The following is a 19,299-nucleotide window of genomic DNA, read 5'->3' as shown; positions in this document are numbered from 1 at the left end:
TCTTGTGTACTTCACCCTAAGTTTATATCTGGCTCCTTCCAGAAGAACACTACCACCCTGCCTGTTTCAGGGGAGAGGGAGACTCTCTCCCTCCCTCTCCCCCCCCATGGCTCCTTTATGAAGCCCAGAAGCCAAATACAGATCAATTTTTTACATAGCAACAGGACGGACATGGGGTGGGACTAGATGACAACTCTGCATGTTCCTGAGCAGCCCAGATTTACCAAATCTGGCTTCAGTTGTACCCTTGGCCACCTGGGTTATGCTGTGAGATGTTTCAGTGGCATGATAGGCCAGGGTTGGGAGGAGACCGAGTCAGTGTGAGGGCCTCGCTGCTCACTGATAGGTTTTGGTCTGTGCCTTGGAATGGCTCTTGCAGTCTCTAATGCAATTGATTTCGTTAATAACTTTAAATTCTAGATCTGAGATTTGGAGCTGACCTTCGATATTGACCAGGAACCTGCGCAGGGATGCAGTGTGCTCACAGCAGCTTAGAAGCAGGTAGTAGCATGGTTCTTTAACATGAATTTTACCTTCAGATACAGTGAATTGTATAACCCAGCCTAGAGGGGATGGGTCCGGTCACTCCTGTCAGCTTTCCCTCACTGCAGCAGGGCATGGCTGTGGCTGACTGCGGCCTCTATGGCCACCTGCCCATGGCTCCCTGTGTTTGCTGCCTAAACTCTTCTCTCTGTCTCAGGTCCCAGACGCTAGTCTTACCCTGTAAAACCTCATTCTTGGCTCTCATTCTTTCTTCATCACTTTTCCCAGAACAAGTCCCCAGATTTTCTCTTTGTCAGGTGAGATTAAACAGCACAAGGGAAAAATGTGCTTGGGGTAGGGAAAAGGACTGAACCTCAGAGCAAAAGATGTAACATAGTTAATTATTGGTAAATGTGGCCTCTTCCCTTCTGGGCAGAGAGCCAGCTGGGAGGTTATTGATTTGTTAGCAGGCTGGCAGGGCTCTCCCCTGAGAGTGGGATGGCGTGTTACCCTGGAGAGCAGATTGATCGCCTTTACACATGCACAACAAGGGGGTTGTGGCGAGCAATGGCCCACGACCGTGCTGATCCTGGCTGCGTCTGTCAGGCTGACGAAGGAGCAGTTAGCGCTGGACTGCATGTTTGTGCCGTTGTCCTGGTGGAGGATGCTTTTTCACATTGTTAATTGGCTGTTTTGCTGGTCTAGCAGAGAACAAGAGGTTGTTTGTTCCTCACAGATGCATCATTTTTAATCCTGGAGTAACTTAAGATGCATAAGAAACTTGCCTTTAACTGTGAGCTAAACCAGCTGAGGTCAATCTAATAATCTTTATGATAAGGACATAAATATAAGAAGAGTCATACTGGATCTGATGTAGGCCAGTCTAGGCCAGTGTTATGTCTCCTATGGTGGCCCATAACAAATGCCTTGGGAAGATTATAAAAGAGGGCGAGTATGCAGCGTACTACCCCAGAATACCCTCCCAGCCTTCAGAGATCTGTGGCCCAGAGGATTTCTGAACCAGTAGACTGTGTCTTCTCCTCCCAAAGTGTCTAAGGTGTTTTTGCCTGTTTTTTTCCTGCTCCCTTCTCCACAAGTAGCAGAATGCCTGTGCCTGTGTCTGTGAAGGTAACACAGAGACTCCTCTAGGATGTCAACGTGCTGTGCTGTTACAGGATCAGATATTTTTAGGGTTGGCAAAGAATTCCTCCCCAAATCATACCAACAGGGACCTTAAAGTGTTTCGATTTTGTTTTAATCTTCCTTTGCGGCACTGGGTGCAGTCCACTTCTTGGGATCATCTGATCTGGAAATCTCTGTCTAATCATTCTCCCCTAGGAAAAAGGCCTGATGCTTTGCCAGGGGCAGTTTGCTATGGAGTTTTATGGGGCCTCCTATTGCACAGGCCTGACCTTTGGCTGTTAAAAAATACACTCTCAGCTCTGTAGATGCCAGACAGGGACAAGGTTCTTGATGTCAAGCAAAGCAGCAGCACCTTCGTTAACCCTTTGGAGATGTGGAGCCCTTTGGACTGGGAGGAGAATGGCAGGTAAGGAAAACTACTGTGTGAACTCTCCCATGCTAGCAAGAATGAGGAAAGACAGTGCTTTTCTGTGTTGCATGGTGAGGTCTTAGCTGTTTCAGCACTGGCTGCAGTCAAGTACTGCCTAGACTAACTCACCTGGCCTTTCAGGCCCAGATGTTGCTTATGAACTGTGATGTCACCAGTCCAAAGCTGCATCAGCAGACAGCCCTGTGGACTATTTTGCCTGAATGTATTGATATGAACTGAATGAATCATGCAGATTGATAGAAAACAACCAGCCTGGGAAGCTCTGTTTCACTAAAGCAGTTTAAAACCAGAAATGGTTGCACCTGTGTCTGTAGATCCATCCCTGTCCCCACATCCATGGTAAACAAGTGTCAAACTGTAGCAGAATGTTTGTACACGGGAGATTACCTTTTCCTGGGCAAGTTTAATATCAACAGCTCCTGCCTGCAAGGGAAGGCAAACATTGCACTGCCATCACTGTGGTGGAGGTAGGGCCCTACAAAGGAACTGGTTATGCAAGTGTAGGTGCAGCTGCTACCTGGGATGCTCCAGATCTTGTGACGAACCAGTTTGTATCACAGGGTTTTGATTGCAGCACAAGATGTTTATCCCACAACACACACCTGTGCATTTTATCTCAAGTCCTGCATGCAGCAAATGGAGGAACAATCTGGGGAGAAGGCACTACAGGTGGAAATGCATATTCCAGTGATCTCAGGCCAAACCTTCGTGGGTGGACATGGATTCTCCATGAGAGTTTTTCCAATGTCTGCTGGAGGCCAAGAAATATTTAGAGATTTAGAGCATTTCGAGATTTAGAGCATTTAGAGCTGCAAACTCCAACTAGACAGGGCTCAATTTGTTTCTGACCTACGCATTCCCCCTTCCAGATGGGCTGGAGATCCTTAGATATAGAAATGATAAGTGCAGAACACATAGCTAGAATAGTTTGTACAAGGGAAAGAATCATTCCTCTCCCAAACACTGAACATGTGCAATAGGTATTTCTTTAATTATATGATTCTACACTGTTTATACCCGGTCCTGCCTCCTGCAGGATGTGTCAAAAACAAGTGGAAGGATGTGCTTGGGTTGCTGGATTGGAACCAAAAGGGCCAGGCTCTCCTTTTGTTTTGTGAGATTTCCTATGTGATAGTCAGCAGAACTGTAGCAGAAGGTATGTACGCAGCAGATAAACATTTCATGGGCAAGTTTAATACCAACATTCTCTACCTTCTTCATTTGACTTTGTAACCTTAATGTGCTGCTAATGTGGCTTCTTGTAGGTTGTCCTTAAATAAGTTCCTGTTTTTAATGAACTTAAATAGAAGGGAATTCCCTGTTTTTAAACCTTATGTTACTTGCTCTTCTCAGTATTTTAATCCTGCTTCTGCAAGCATGGACTTTGCTATCTGCCCTACTTTCTGTTCCTCTCTGCAAGTCTGCATCGCAGGGGCTGTTGCTGTTCCCTGCTTGTTTTAAATGCTACTTCAGCCCTGACTTTCACAGACTAGTCCTTGCCTGCCTACTTTCCTGTTGATCTGCGGTTGCAAACCTCCAGCAGACATGTATAGAAGTTGAAACAGCGTCTCTGCCAAGTCCAATTATTTTGTCTTTGATTTTACAATTAGAAGGCCTTCTGAAGTAGTCATCTAATCACAGTACCATCCCTATACTGGGTGTTGCTGTACTTGGATTTGGTACTCCTCCATCTCAAATTATATCAGATCTTGGTAACTGTATTGCTTGTCTTGGTTAAACGTCTTGGCCCAACTCCTATTTTTTACTGGGAATAAACTGACTCTATCCTCTCTATTTTTGGTTTGTTCCCCACCACTAACTTTTGGTTAAGATACTGAAGATATACCTTGTCCTGTCCTGCTATATGCAGGTAACTGAAATCACCCATTAAGCCTGATCTCTCTCACTGTGAAGTTAGTCTTCTTTTCCTGGTCAAGCAGTAGTACTGTCTGCTAACTTATTTGTATTTCTGGTGTTTGGACATTCCTATCTGTACTGATTCTCTGCTACATCATCCTTTTGACCAAGAAACCAGTCAGATGATGCTGCAGTTAGCCAACCTGGCAAACAGCTCACGTCATAGTCCAGAGACTTTACTGGCAGGGCTTAGGGAGCAGGGATAGGGTGAAGTGCCAGAGATCTGAATAGGCTTCTGCCCTCTTCCAGGGTAGTTTTAAAGAGAATCTACTGGCATCCTGACCAGCATTGCTAGTAGGAAGACAAAGTTTGTGGACTGTGTCTCAGGTCTGAGATCCGCAGTGAACTCATGGTGACACCCACAAATTGCAGGGGAGCATCAGAACAGAGATGAGCATTAACTTCTCCATTAGCCTTAAAGAGCTAAATGCATTGTACATACTGACTTGACCAAAGAGCTCCAGGTGGTACAACAACCATGCAGGGGGTTTATGCAAGGCAGACCTGCTTTGCAGGTGCACAGCAGGGCCCACACTGCAGCCAGTGCACTCAGGTCAGCACTGCACTGGCCTGGTGGTGCAGCTGCACTTGGCAACAACGTCTGTGTCAATGCCAACTATAAATCAGTTTAGTTGCAGCAGCAGCATCATAAATCTGGCCTGGGAGGCAGGGGAAGTGGGATGCCAAGTAGGAAGAGAGAGTCTCTGGAGAGAGAGGCTGTGCTTTGTGCTGCTTTAAATTTGCTCCATGCGAGATTCAGCCATTTCACTGCTTTCCTGATAATCTTGTCTTTCATTCCTTCTCTTTCCCTGCTACATCTCTCATTCCTGGTTATTCCTTAGCAAGGGAGGTTCTTCCCAGCAGAGTCTGAAGCTGCTGCTTTCTTCAAGCATCTTGTCTTGGGCCTGCTGCAGTTTGACGGATAGAATTGAGTCCTCCTGCCTGTATTAGAGAACAGGAGTCACAAACTGCTCCCTTCCCAGGAAAGCATGAGGCAGAAAGTTCCTGGATCCACATCCTCATGCACCATTGCCAGAGATCCCAAATTAACCTGAGATTCTGCAATGAGCTGTGGCCTGGATGTTTGCCACAGAGAAAGCATGCAGTTAATAATGTTCCAGGCAGTGTACAGTGCCAGCTGCTCTAGGAGAAGGATACCTGTGCTGACATGGCTTTGCTTCTTTTCACTTGCTCTAAGGGCATTTCTTCCAGCTGGGTTTGAACAATTGCAGCGGGTGACTCTTGGCAGCACTCAGACAAGAGCATTCTGCCTCTGCATGCACAGTGATTAAGGCTAGCAACTGTCTGCCTTCCTCCAGGGGAATTCAAAGGCTCCAGGAGGAAAAGGAGCATGAAAGGGGGAGCAGAAACACAGCTGAATATATGCACACTCCCTGCTGCTTCCCCAGTGAGTAGAAGCGTGGATAAATGCAGACGTGCAGGGAACTCTCCTAAGCAGAGCCTCACGCCCCAGGGATATGTGAGTCCTATCGACTCCACAAATTGCCCTGAAAGCCTTTTCAAGGACAGACTTTGCCTGCAGTTCTGACCTGTCCTTCCAGACTAATACCCGCCAGGAAAGCAGGCTGCTGGAAAAAACACAGCTCCTGCTCTTATTGCTTTGGCCTCCTCTGGCGGCTGAACTGCAGCTGCGTTGGTCAGAATGTGCCCCAGTTTCAGGCCTGACTACATTTATGAGATTACAGCCTGCCTTCAGATGTATCTCCCTCCATCCCTCTGCCTATGTCTGATATAACTGTGCCAAGAAGGGGTGGGTAACTGTATATTTCTCCATGCAAAGTCATATCTGAACAGTTCATATTTTAACCGTTGCCCCCAGGAAGTTACCATGTGATGACCAAGGGATAGTTCCCTTGCCATAAGCTGTCACCATCTGTGCAGATCTCTGTGAGATTCAGGGGTGAAAAGGTGAGTTGCATCTTGCTCTAAGCTGACTTTCTACTCTCTGGCATGGTCTTAGAGCAAGATGCATTTTCAGATCTCAATGCACTTTCTCTGAAGCACAGCCCCGAGAAGACAGCCTTCACTTATCTGCAGGGTGCAGCCCCTCTCAGTCTGGATTGCTAGGCTACCATTTCGCTCTTCTCCAGTCTCAGTGACAGCAATGCCCATCTGCACTTGTAAGAAAACTGCTCTCGACAACCCTGGCTGACAAGCAGCTCAACACAAAAATATTATTTGTGCTGAGATGCATAACAAACAGAAAAAGGGCATAAATCTGGCTTTTATCAAAACCCTCTTCTAGTCTTCTTTGTGCTTTTGTGGCAAGTTACACTCATCTGCCGTGGTTGCTTTCCGTGTCCCCCAGCAGCTGTGAAATACTCAGTGGTTTTAGGCAAAATACTTGGTGGTTTAGTGTTCCTTTGATTCTAGGCTTTGGCCTTTATTAACCTGGCTTTGTGGGAGGCAGAGAAGCATTTTCTTGCACTATTCATTTAAGGACCCTGAAGCTATTTCCCCTCTCTTATTGTTTCATTTCCTCATACTTTTCTTGTTCCTGCCAGGGAGTGTAATGTCAGGCACGTAAGATGACATATAGAGACTATTCATAATACATTACGGATATCCCCCTTCATCCCAGACATCCATACATTACTGTCTCTGTGCTAGTATGACGGATCTATTCACACAGCTTAATAGTTTTGTTCTTGCAGCTCTGGTGGTCTAAAGAAATAAGCAAAGCGAGATGTGTAGGAGAGAGGTGATGCCAAAGCTACCTCTCCTAGCAAAACAGGCCTTGCTTAATCAATCCATAATCCTCTGCTGAACTCTGCCGAGCTCCTCACTTTGATATGTGGTAGCAACAGGTTCCACAGATGCACTGAGCTGCAGATATAGCAAAAGTCCTACCTTAAGCCCTCCTGTCTGCCTACATGGTGACTAGCTGAATGGTAGAGATCCAAAGTGCAGCAGGGAGGCTAACAGTGAAATCCTCTTCAAAGCTACTGTGAAATGAATGCACAAAAAGGGATTATCTCCTGAGAAGAAGACATGGCTTGTCTATTTGGTTCCCTGAAGAATGAAAGGGACTGGACACCTGGTAACTAAAAAAAAAATTACAGTGTTATTCGGACACTTGAACTATGGCTGCTGCTGGGCACAGGGCTGAAGAGAGTCTTTGCTCTAGCTGAATCCTAGAGCAATGCTTTCAATTATTTCACAGTCAGGAGGAGACACACTCTTTTTCTTCCTTTGTAGCTGAGAGACTAAAGCCAAGAACACTAGTTACAGGGCCACAAGAACAGCAAGCAGAAGGTATCCTCACTGCATGACCCTGCAATCAAGGACCTGCATGCCCACTTTGGAGAGCTCTCCAGATGTTAATCTGTGTGCTCAGCCTTCTTTTTCCAGTATGTAGTTTTCATCAATCTTTTATGTAGTTCCAAAGACTGATCTCGTTACAACCTGTTTAGCTCCTCATATACTTGACTCTGCCACCCTGGCTTCATCTCCTGGCTCCTCCTCTACTTTCTGCTCTCCTCTTACCCTTGCGCACCATTTTAAGCCAGTTATTACTTCAACGTCTATGTTGTCTTACCAGCTCTGCCAAAGACGACATCTGTGAAGAGATGAACAGTCACGGAGACAGCTTTGGGAGCTGTCAAGCCCAGAAACCAAGACCTTTTTGCTGACTTGTGGAGCTGCGGAAAGAGGGAGTCTTGAATTCCAGTCTCTGCCCCAAGCATCACCTACCTACTTCAGTGAAATGCACTTCTTTATGGAGGTATTTTACGGAAGGAAAGGTTTTGGGGCTGTGAACCAGTCTTGATGCCCAAGTGTCAGAGTGGAACAGGATTTGTTTTTCATTGTTCTAAATAGATTTATGGTAGATAAACATCTGATGGAGGCAAACAGTCATTTGTCATTATTGACCCCACCCAAAAGCAGCACTGAGGAAAGGCCTCAAGTACTAGGGATTTCACACGCTGCTCTGCACGGTCCTTGCTCACCTCGCTGGTGGAATCAGCTGGGCCAAGGGGAGTGGCTTTATTAGTCAGGGTCCCCCCTCTCAGCAACGGGACAGCTTAGCACAGGGTGGGTCTTACAAGTCAAGTCCATGCAGCTATTTAAAGAGCAGAATCTATTTTCAAACAATTTCAAAAGCAACCCGCAGGAAGAGATAAGAGTTTCTGCCTGTTCTTGTTGTTAATAATAAGGAAAGATGGACTGCAAGATGAGCATTGGCAGGTCTTGTGCATGTGCTTCCCAAACCTGGAGTGTGGCTGTCTACCTTTTTTTCCTAGAAGTTCCTGCAGGCAACTGGAAAAGTTTTGATACATGGAAGATACAAAGCAGTGAAAAGATTGTTTTTTGTGGGACTATGCAATTTTTTTCTTTGGTCTTATTAACATGAAAACTGTTGAACTCTTTAGATGCTCCCAAACCTCAGCGTTACTGTCTGTTGCACAAACGCAGCAGAGCCTCCCCTTTTGTCCCCTCTAAGGTGAAGCTTGCTAATTGTAGACATTCTTCCGCTAAAGCTTGGTTAACATCACATGGAACTGCCTGGGCTTGAATTCCCCAAAGTGATGCCACTTTCCCCCTCTTCCTCAGTACTTTTGCTTCTACCCTTCATTCTCACTTCAGCTCTCAGGATACACCATCACCCCAGAGTGAGCCCAGGTGATGGGCTCCTGAGCATCAGCAGTCAAAACTGCAAACTCTACTGAATGGTTGTGTCTTCATTGGCACCATGTCCCTGTCTTTGCTACTTGGGCTTCAAGGATTATTTCAGAGCCTCTTCATGCTGGAGGAAGCCAGGATCCTACCTGAGGTTGAATGATCCCAAGATCTCATGGTGCAAAGGTTTCCACCAGTGAATTCCCAACAAGCCTTCTTCCTAGCATTTCTGCTATCTCCAAAAATGTTCATATGTGATCCTACTTCACATTTAAGAGTCAGCAGGAACCACAAACCTGGGTCCCCTGGAGGACGCTGTCATTCAGCATATCCCACCTCTCACACTAAACAAGCAGGAGGAGTTTCTGTGCCTCACCACCTGAGCACTGCCCCTCTGAAGTGGATTCAAATTGCTAGTCTGCTGATTTGAAGAAGGGTTTTGACCTGAGGTCTCCCAACTCTCCAAGAAGTGTTTTGATGACTGGGAAAAGCTGTCTTGTGCTTGCTCTCATTCTTGAGATACAGTTTCATGCTGCTTAACTTGGTGCAAGAGTGGGCTCCTGCAAAAGTAAAGTTCTGTTCCCCTCTCTTCACCACACGCTCCCATCATTTCTCTTCCATCAGATCCAACAGCAGTAGGACACACAGAGTGAGCTGGATCAGCTGGCTGATCTGACAGCAAATGAACTCATCAAAAAATAAATACCTCTTTTGGATCCAGGTCACTTTGTAGTCACATAAGCACTAGATCTCATTGTGGAGGTAAGAGAGGGAATACTTGAATGGGCTGAAACACAACTGCCTCTTTCGGGAGCAGTCTGGAATAACACCACAGCAGGTACAACTTAGAGCCACATCTTTATTCTCTCCTGGTGATGCTGCTGTACCTTGCAAACATAGTTAAACCTCCCTGGAACAGAGTCTCCCTCTCCACCTAGATGTATAATCCAGCCAACCGGGCTGTGAGGGCAATCTCCCTCTCATAAATAACAGCCTCTGAGCAAAGTGGGTCTATTTGATAGAGGTGTTTCAAAAAACTCAGTCCAGAACCTTATGGTAAGAAAACTTTTCACCTCTGTGGGGTACTCTGATTTCTAGATTACCAGGTGAAAAGACACTGCTGTGACTGCCTGAAGTCCCCAACTCCAGGAAGAGGGTTTACAGCACTGAGGAACCGTAGACACACACACACACACACACACACACACACACACGCACTGCCATGGGAGAATAAAACACTAGAAGTAAGATCCTTAAAAGACAGAACAAGGCACCTTCCCTGGGAACCTGCAGGGAAGACTGATGAGGGGCCTAAACACTGCCCCTCTCATGGGGCTCAGGACTCCTTCCACATGGGATTCATAGCCATGACCTTGCTCGCCCAATATACTCATGGTGTCACTTCAACACTCCTTTCACACAACAGATCCGAAACACTCATGTCTGCTGCAGACCAGCATCAAATCTGCCTTATGAGACCTGAAGCAACCTCTCTCACCCTCCTGAGAAGCACCACATGAACTGGTTATGGCTTCCCACATGCAATGACTCTTTTCTGCCTCTAAATGGGGAACAGCATGAAAGGTTGAGAGACTTGCGACAGTCTCTTGGTTAAGGAACTCATTAGGGAACACAGAAAACACATTCAGGTCTTCAGAGTGGGGCTTTGAAACTAATGGCCTCATATCTCATGCAAGTGCCCTCGTGCTGGGTTATAGTTGACAGGGTCTAAACCTCCCTGCCAGCTGTACCCTGCCTGGGCCCAGGCCAAGAAGCATATTCAGCTCAAGCTCTGGGGGTGAAGGCACTGATCTGACTCCTCTGGTCCAAGCTAAGTACTTGGCTGCTTGACACATTCAGGATTTGGATGACTGTAGAAACTCTGCTAGCAAAGTCCTAGACATTAGGGACTTCAGGCATTCACAGGGATAGGAAGCAGCTGGGGCAGCTGGGAAGGGGATTAGAGGGTCTAAATTTTGGAACTAAGGTTTCAAAAGTGGAAATTAGGCTTATGTCTCCTTGTAGGTTGTGCTCTACACTATGCTCCCCTCACTCATATTTCTAGCACCTGTCTCTGGCTGTTTCTCACTCAGCATGGCAGCTTTCTAGAACCCATTTTTCAGTGCTCACATTGTTCATGCACTGCACAGAGAACGTGAGATTTCACTTGGGAGTGTGTTAAGTCTGGAAGGTGGGAAGATAGCTCTAAGGTAAGTGTTACACTGCTGAGTTATTACAACACTGAGCAATTAAAACTAGGCCACAGTAACAGCTGCCTCTGCCACTCCTGCTCTGGCCGGCCTCATGGAAGGGAAGCCCAAACCCACTTGTGAAAAACATCCCTGGAACCACAGCAGCTCAGAGCAATTCACAGAAGCAGCAGACACTTCATCTCAGAAGCAGAGATGTCCTCCATGGGGACAGGGCAAATATTTACTGGTGATAAGCTTTGCAAATTTAATATGTCTGTGCAAGTCTGTCAGAGCCCTAAATCCCAGTAGTGAAATAAATCCCCTTTCCTTCCAAAGATCTTGCTTTTGGTTACATTATTAAAAAAACAAAACCCCATATTGTTCAAATAAACAAAACTCACCAAAGAGCTTGGACTGTCTGGCAAGATGGAGGCACCCTCTTCATTATTTATTGCTTCCTCTTTATAGCTGTCATATTACCTGGTTCTTGTTTTGTTTTCAGGCGGAGGCGAAGCTACCACACCACCAGCATGTCAGACTCATCCCAGTGTCACCCACAGACGATTCCCCAGTATGAGGATTCCATGTGTACAGTTCTTTGAGACGTGCCATTTACTCAGCATTAATTAAGCTGGTATCCACAAGCCTGTTTTGCACAATACTGTATTCAAACAACAGCTATTGTGCCACATTTTTTATAGATTAATAACATGGATTATAAACTAGGTATCACAGGTCAAAACACATGTCCCTATCAGACAGTTTAAGTGGAACTGTGAAATTAAAGTGACTTGATCCCGCTATTTCTTTGTGCAGAACTATTTGCCTGTGCAGAATCCAAAGCTCTGCTTGCCCTTCCAGGTAGACTTGAGGAACCTGTTCAGTTAGAGGGCTTAGGGCTAAATCATGAGAAGGACAGGAGGAAACAAGCAGAGTCTTCATGTCAAATGCACACATTAAGCAAGGACATAGGACAAAACTCATCCCCCACCCAAGCAAGAGTCTTAATCAACAGGTTACAAGGTTACGCTCTCACTGCCTCCCATCAATAAATCTTGACTGCTCACAGGAGAGGTTTGTAAGAGCAGCCCCAGAACGGCCTGTATCTTGGTTGTTCAGGCACTGAAGGCAGAGCTATGCATCCGAAACCTTTATGCTTTCATATGAAGGCAGAGTCTCTGTGCAGATGCTCAAGCACCAAAAAAAGGAAGGACTCATTTCTCCCTCATCTCCTGTCTTCAGATCAGACCAGGATGCCTTTCTGGATAATCTGCCTGGGGCTGTGCTTGCCTTACAGTCTCCTGCCCTGCCAGCAATGCTGTTTTAGTAGAGGAGTGAGGCAGAAGTCTCTCCCACAAGCATTAATAAGCAGCAACATTGTTAAACTTTAACAGATCTTAATTTTGGTGGTGCACAAATACAGCTAAATTATCCCAGTGCAATGACAGTTGTGCCTGAGAGCTGCATTCATACCAAAAATGTTTTATTAGCACATTGTACTGACACACCTACTACAGTAAGGCATGCCCTCTGTAGATGTGACCCAAGACTATCACTATGAAGCAGCTGTATTCAAGGGGTTGCAAACTGAGAATGGAAACTGGGCTGCAAATGCCAAAAGATAAAGACTTTGAGAACCAGGGCTGCTGCAGCTTTCCTTCAAATTTCAGTCAGTTCAGCGCCCATCTTTTAAAAGATGGAGGCCAGAGCTGGATGCAGTATCGCAATATTGCTTTTACAACCAACATTTACAGAAAATAATTTGCCTGCTGAATTCTCTATTTAATACACACACAACTTTTTTGACATTCTTCAGTACTGAGCATTCGTTCAGTTGCTTCTCCGATGATTCAAATCTTTTTCAGGATGGAATCTCCTCATTTGTGGTTCCTGGACATACTACGATCTTGCATGTGGCTACAATTTCTCTGAAAAGCTGTAGGACTGCTTTATACAACATCAGTCTTTATTTGCCATTCCATCAGTCTACGCTGTCTGCAAGCTCTTTCTGTACCTTAATTTATTTCCAAATTTGTTAATAAAACTGCACATGATGTTAGTTAAAATGCCTTACACATGCTTTAGGTGCCATATATTTTTTATAGGTTACAGTTGCGAACTAGGATGAGGTTTTACAGAACCTAACGGTTAGGGTTGTGGGCAGGGAACATCTCTTTTGAAAATCAACAGAAGATACAACCTTAAACCCCTAACTGCTTTGGCTGTAGTTCAGCCAATTTAAGCTGTCACTACAATTCAAAGCAGCAGTCCTGTCCTCTTAGTCTTCTTGCCCTTGTGCCACCATCCACATTTACATAGCTGGGTCACAGACTGATCAGCCTGAAAGATATCCTAGCACACTTGGAAAATAAAAGTGGCTTTTACCACCCTGCCCATCTGGGAGCCATGCAAATGCCCATGGTGCACAAGGAAGGGGTCACAGAGAGAAGCCAGGATGGCTTGTGGCCACTTCTCCTAGCAAGTGTCAGATCGAACTATTTGGCAAAAATCTCATGGTGAGCAATCCCTGCTGGCACTGCAGGTCACAGGCAACTCTCCCACCAGGGATGTCCTCTCCACACGGGCTCAGGCAAGGGAGCCGGTAGTGCCAACGCTGCGCTTCTTGGTGCTGGTCTGTCAGTCGGTGGATTGGTGAGCTGGGCTGTGGAGCAGCCAGTTGCGCTGTAGGTCAGTCAGGCCATGGGTCAGCCAGGCTGTGGTCAGTCAGCCAGGCCTCAGTTCAAGTAAGTCAGATGCGGGGTAGCCAGGCCGTGGGCAGTCAGCCAGAAAAGCTGTGAGGTGGCCAAGCCATGGTCCTTCAGCAAAGCCTCGGTTCAGTCTGTCAGGCTGCAGGGCAGCCGGGCTGTGGTCAGTCAGTCAGCCAGGATGTGGAGCAGGCAGGCGCGGTTTGGTCAGTTGGGCCTCATTCAGTCTGTCAGGCGGTAGCGTGGCCAGGCCGCGGGGTGGCTGGGCCTTCTTCAGGCTGTCAGGCAGGACTCCCGCTGGCCCACCCCCATACCCCAAGCGGGTGCCAGGGCCGCGGTCCCGTCATCCTCATCTCCAGCCCGCCCGCCGCACTGCCGGCATCACTCGTGGGCCACGCGCTCCAGCGCCACGTAGAAGCTCTCCTTGTCGTCGAGGCAGTGCCAGCCGATGGGCCCCGCCTCGCAGTCGGCGCACACCAGGAACTTGACGTTGCCCACATCGCGGGTGAAGCCCACGTTCTCGAAGGAGAACATGTCGCGCACCAGCCAGTGCTCCCGCACCACGTCCCCGCCGCTGCCGCCGCTGCCTGCCGCGACTGCCTTCTTCCGCATGGCGGGCAGGAGGAGCTGGGGCAACACGCACATCACGCCCTGCCCGGGGATGCCACACCCCATCCGCTCCGCCCTGCGGGAAGTGCTACACCCCGCCTGCCCCGCCCCCAGGGGTACTACACCCTGCCCACTCTGCTCTGCAGGGGGTGCTACACCCTGCCTACCCTCTCCCCAGAGAGGAACTACACCCTGCCTGCCCCAGGTGGGGGTGCTACACCCCACCTGCCCCACCCCCAGGGGTACTTCACCCTGCCCACTCTGCTCTGCAGGGGGTGCTACACCCTGCCTGCCCCGCCCCCAGGGGTACTTCACCCTGCCCACTCTGCTCTGCAGGGGGTGCTACACCCTGCCTGCCCCGCCCCCAGGGGTACTTCACCCTGCCCACTCTGCTCTGCAGGGGGTGTTACACCCTGCCTGCCCCGCCCCCAGGGGTACTTCACCCTGCCCACTCTGCTCTGCAGGGGGTGCTACACCCCGCCTGCCCCGCCCCCAGGGGTACTTCACCCTGCCCACTCTGCTCTGCAGGGGGTGCTACACCCTGCCTGCCCCGCCCCCAGGGGTACTACACCCTGCCCACTCTGCTCTGCAGGGGGTGCTACACCCCACCTGCCCCGCCCCCAGGGGTACTTCACCCTGCCCACTCTGCTCTGCAGGGGGTGCTACACCCCACCTGCCCCGCCCCCAGGGGTACTTCACCCTGCCCACTCTGCTCTGTAGGGGGTGCTACACCCTGCCTGCCCCGCCCCCAGGGGTACTACACCCTGCCCACTCTGCTCTGCAGGGGGTGCTACACCCTGCCTGCCCCGCCCCCGGGGGCGCTACACCCTGCCCCTTGGCGGGGGGGGGCTACACCCTGCCGGCCCCGCCCCCTGGGGCACCCACACCCCGCCCCTCGGGCGGGCTACACCCCGGCGGCCCCGCCCCCAGGGGCACCCACACCCTGCCGTCCCCCTCAGCCCCGCCCCCAGGGGACGCCCCTGCCCTGCCCCGCCCCGGCCCCCAACGGCCACCGCCCTCAGCTCTCTCCCCTCCCCCCACCCCCGGTACCTCACGGCGGGCGAAGGTGGCGGCGCCGGGCAGCAGCACGCGGGAGCTGCAGCGCTGGCACAGCACCGCCTTCAGGTTCCGGCCTTGCGCGCACACCAGCTCGCCCGAGCCCGGCGCGGAGGGAGCAGGAGAGGGGGAAGGAGGAGGCGCCGCCGCCGGCTCCATCTCCGCGCAGGCCGCCGCCATGACAGCGCAGGCGCACTCGCCGCCACCGCTCGAGGGGGAGGGGAGGGGGGCGCCGCGCGCATGCGCAGTGCTGCGCCGGGCGGGGCGGGGCAGGGCCGGGCCCAGGGGTGGTAGCGGGGCGGCTGTGGCGGTGGCGCTGTGCGATGTGGTGGCGTCGGCCGAGTGCGAGGGCAGCGCTAAGGCAGCCGTTCCTGTGTGAAATCAGGCTGCTTTATAAGCTGGTGTTGAACAGCAGGCAGCAAAATCCTGCTTGTTTGCCTGCCCGTTGGACCCGTCGGGCGGTGGGGTGGGGGGTCGGGCCTGGCACAGAAACATGGAGATGCTTCTCTTCTGTTACCGTGACCGGAGTGAGCAGCGCTCAGCTGGTGCTGGATGAGAGGAAATTGTGTTCCTGCAAAGCTGCTGCCAGCGTTTTGCTTGCCCTCCTTACATCAGTGTTTCTGGGGGCCTGGGCCGAGCTGCAGTGCACGGCAGATCGGTCAGGTGGTTGGTACGGTGGGAGCTGCCGCAGAAATGGGGGAGGATGGGGAAGGAGGGTGCCAAAACTTGGAGCAAAGTGTTTTCTGGGAGAGGAAGGAGCCAGAGAACAAGTTTCTACTTCAGCCTGACCCTGAGGAGGTTGGGAAAAGCAGCAGCTGTGCAGGTGCTGGCAGACAGCAGCGTTGTTGCTGGAGGCAGAGGGCGGTTGGCTGGAGACGAGCTCCTGGGCCTGGGTGACTGCGTCAGGCTTGTTCTTTACTGAGCCTGTTTGAAGCATTGTGGGTTTGTGCAGATCTTGGCGCTTGCTGCTACTGGCCCCATGTTTTCACTGCTGGAAAGATTGAAGTGAGTCTGTTGATTGTGTCTGCTGGTTCTTTAAGGGATAAAATAGATTCCCAGAAGAGCCCTGACTGACCGTTTACTATAAATGCCTGCTCTCCTGCTACTCTGCTGTCTCTAGGCTGGCTGCTCCTGAGAGCAGAAATGGGGATTGAAGTTCAAGGTACTCAGTAAGATTGCAGCAGCAGTCTAGCCACTTAGCTCCACCTTGGGTAGTTAAACAGGCCCAAATGCTCCAGCAGCCCCAGCGCTGCTCCCTGCCACGGGAGCCGGAAGGTGAGTGTGGTTGGTTGTGCAGACTCCTGTGGATCACGCGGGTATTCGTAAGGCAGGAGCACAGCATGGGGATCTGGGCTCCTGAGCTGGGCCTGGGTGTGGGTAGGGATGCGCCTTGGGAAGTTGGAGCAGGGCTTGCAGAGCTCAGAGGGGAGCAGATACAGGAAGGGTGGTGCGAAGCCATAGTGCAGGCAGCGTGCTCTGGTGTGGCACAGCAACACCCACTGCAAGCAGCCCCGGGGCTCCTGCTCCTCAAAAGCCTGTTGCAGAAACCAGTTGCAGAAGGATCTTGATTTGCCTGAAAGAGGCAACAAAATTGACCGACGCTGAGCAAGAGCAGGGATGTCTCTGCTCACTGAGGAAACGCTCTAAAGTGGGGACTCTGCAACTGAAGGAGTTCGCTGGTGACTGCCAAAGCTGTGCTACTCTCAGTGACAGTGCATGTGAACTGAGAGGGGTGACGCTTGGTCCCTTTTTCCCTGCGGCCTCTAAGGTACAGTAACTTCTGCTAAAGAGTGGTGGCAGAAGGGGCTTGGCAGTGCTGTGCTGGAAGATTGCAGAGAGTGACAGGGGCAACTTCTCTTCTGCAAAGAGGAGGACATTTGTACATATGTTCAGTTCTGCCTTCTCTGATTCGCACTTCCAACAACAGTCTTCAGCTTTCCTCTGCCTCTATGCAATGCCAGGCACTGGTAACAGGAGGTTTGTCTATAGGGGAGGTTGTGCTGTCAAGTTTCTACATCCTCCCTTGCTATGGATGCATCATCCTTCCACAGGATTTGGCACCTACAGCACCAGAAAGAGCATTTTATGCAGCTCAGCAGTTACCGGTTACCACAATGCAGGAGTCTTCCTGCAGAAACATGAAGTGCCCAGCAGCAGCCACTAACATGCGTTTGAGCCTGCTTCGCTCCTGTTCAGGCAGCAACCAGAGCAACCTTTCTGGCTCAGTGGCTGGCCTGGCTGTCGTCTCAGCAGACTAATGTGCAGAGTGAGGCACGGTGTCATGGAAGCTTCGTTTTTCCAGAGCTCTGCGCTACTGTGGCTGGCTAAGTAGAAGTTGATGGTTTTTAGAAACCTGAATAGAAGTCATAGAGAAATCTCAGCCCCCGTTTTGGCACTTTCTGGGCTGGGTAGGTAGGAATTACAGCTCTCATCTGTTCTAACGCATGCTCCGTCACGCGCTCTAAAGATGATGAAGATGGGGTGCTGCAGATTACTGTGCTTGCTTTACCGATGTGTGACTCCCACTGTCCCCCCCTCCTCCCCATGCTCTTGTTGCCTGTACTGACCCACAAGCCCTTGCTCTACATGTGAGTTTGAAAACATTTTAGTTAGCATTTGTTAGGTTCTGGAAAGGCATCTTTTACTACATGGATGCCAGAGAAGGCATTTACTGCACAGTAGAGGTTATTTAGGACAGCTCATCACCTCTGAGAGAAGAAAGTTGAGGGGGAATAAACTTGCAGAGGTTATGAAACATAAAGGTGGTGATAAGATGAACTCAGAACTGTTCTTCACCAGATCCCACAATACTAGAAGTAGGAGGCATTTAATAAATCTAGAGATCAACATAAAGCAGATAAAGCAGTTTACATAGCGGGGAGTGAACTAGCTGCAGCTGCATAGGGATGGTGGAAGCAGGCAGTATCCGCAGGGTCAAAAAGATGCAGACAGATTCATGGACCAGAGGTCCATAAACAGATGCTAAAGGAACCAGGCAGGGATGTCCCCGCTAACATCCCCGGTCCAACAGGCTGGGTGGAAGGGGAATGGACCACAGACAATGTCTTGGTTCACATGTTCTGCCTAAATAGCATCTCTTACTTTCCCTGCTGGAGACAGAGTGGTGGCTAGTTGCACCTGTGGGCCTGGCCTCTTTCTTCAGCTACCTTGAAGTTGAAGATGGGAGGGTGTAGAGAAGACAGAGCTGGTCTTTTCTTGGCAGTGCACAGGGATAGGAATGGAACAAAGGACACAAACTCCATGTTGTGGGAAAGCCTCATTATAAGGAAAATGTTTTTCACATGAGAGTGGTCCAGCACTGGACCAGGGGCTTAGAGATGTTGGGGGATCTCCATCCTTGGAGATAATTTGAACTCAACTGAACAAGGTCCTGAGTGACTTGATCTGAGCTGGATCTCCTTTGAGCAGGTGGATAGATTAGAAACCACCAGATTTCCCCTCCCAGCCTCAATTATTCTACAATTCTGCAATTTCTCTTCTTCTTACATGCTCCTGTTGCATAACTACAAATACCAGCCTTATGAAAATGACTAAGAGTGAAGGTGCCAGTCCTGCCAAGTGGAGCCCTAGCTCTCCTCCTGCTCAGCCAATACACTGCATCCTGACACCAACACAGACCATGCTGCCTCAAAAGGCACCGGTGCAGTGAGAGTGCCAGACAGTTTCACTCATTTCCCTCTAGTCCTTCAGTGCCTCCTAACGAGTCCAGTTCTCCTTTCTCTGTGGTGACCAGCAGAAGGAAACATTGCTCCTGCCCACACGTTGCTGAGTGCAGGAGGTCCCAGCTGAGGAGGCGGGTCATGAAGCAAAGATCACAGGCCCTATGGTCTAATTGTAGCGTGCAAGATGCATGACACAAAGTGACATGTTTGTAGTGCTTTGACTTAATTGTATTAAGATCACACGTACTAATTTAGATAATAACATAAACAGCAGGGAGAAAGATCCTGGTCAGACTGGGGATAGAGGGAAATAAACCCTCTTCCTACCCCTGGTCATTTACAATTCATTTAATATTCATATTAAAAGTTAAAGGTGTTGCAATGAGTCTTACTTTGACGCAATTTGTCACTGAAATTAACCTGTGATGAAGTTTTTCTTG

At 49.6% G+C, this 19,299-nt stretch overlaps 1 protein-coding gene and 1 long non-coding RNA gene across 3 annotated transcripts; one reads left to right on the top strand and one right to left on the bottom strand.

Moving 5' to 3' along the window:
- Positions 1–1,812: 1,812 nt before the first annotated feature.
- LOC135323707 (uncharacterized) lies at positions 1,813–12,712 on the top strand. Of its 2 annotated transcripts, none has more exons than XR_010385192.1 (2): positions 1,813–2,032; positions 11,309–12,712. It is a non-coding gene; the product is annotated as an uncharacterized LOC135323707 (long non-coding RNA). The 2 variants fall into 2 exon arrangements; XR_010385193.1 differs by lacking the exon at positions 1,813–2,032 and adding an exon at positions 3,059–3,212.
- RABIF (RAB interacting factor) lies at positions 12,273–15,410 on the bottom strand. Its single transcript, XM_064497939.1, has 2 exons — positions 15,171–15,410; positions 12,273–14,138 (listed from the first exon to the last, which is right to left on the bottom strand). The coding sequence occupies exons 1-2, from the start codon at positions 15,354–15,356 to the stop codon at positions 13,893–13,895; spliced, it is 432 nt and encodes a 143-aa protein (XP_064354009.1). The 5' UTR covers positions 15,357–15,410; the 3' UTR covers positions 12,273–13,892.
- Positions 15,411–19,299: the final 3,889 nt, after the last annotated feature.

The sequence above is a fragment of the Dromaius novaehollandiae genome, chromosome 27 (genome assembly GCF_036370855.1).
Source record: "Dromaius novaehollandiae isolate bDroNov1 chromosome 27, bDroNov1.hap1, whole genome shotgun sequence".
NCBI classification, from domain to species: domain Eukaryota; kingdom Metazoa; phylum Chordata; class Aves; order Casuariiformes; family Dromaiidae; genus Dromaius; species Dromaius novaehollandiae.
This window is presented reverse-complemented; position numbering and strand designations above follow the sequence as displayed.

Bases quoted from the DNA above. Each gene is read 5' to 3' on its own strand.
- RABIF (XM_064497939.1), bottom strand. From the start codon at position 15,356: ATGGCGGCGGCCTGCGCGGAGATGGAGCCGGCGGCGGCGCCTCCTCCT. The intron at 14,139-15,170 runs GTACCGGGGGTG...GTGTTGCCCCAG, and splicing joins CCACCTTCGCCCGCCGTGAG to CTCCTCCTGCCCGCCATGCG.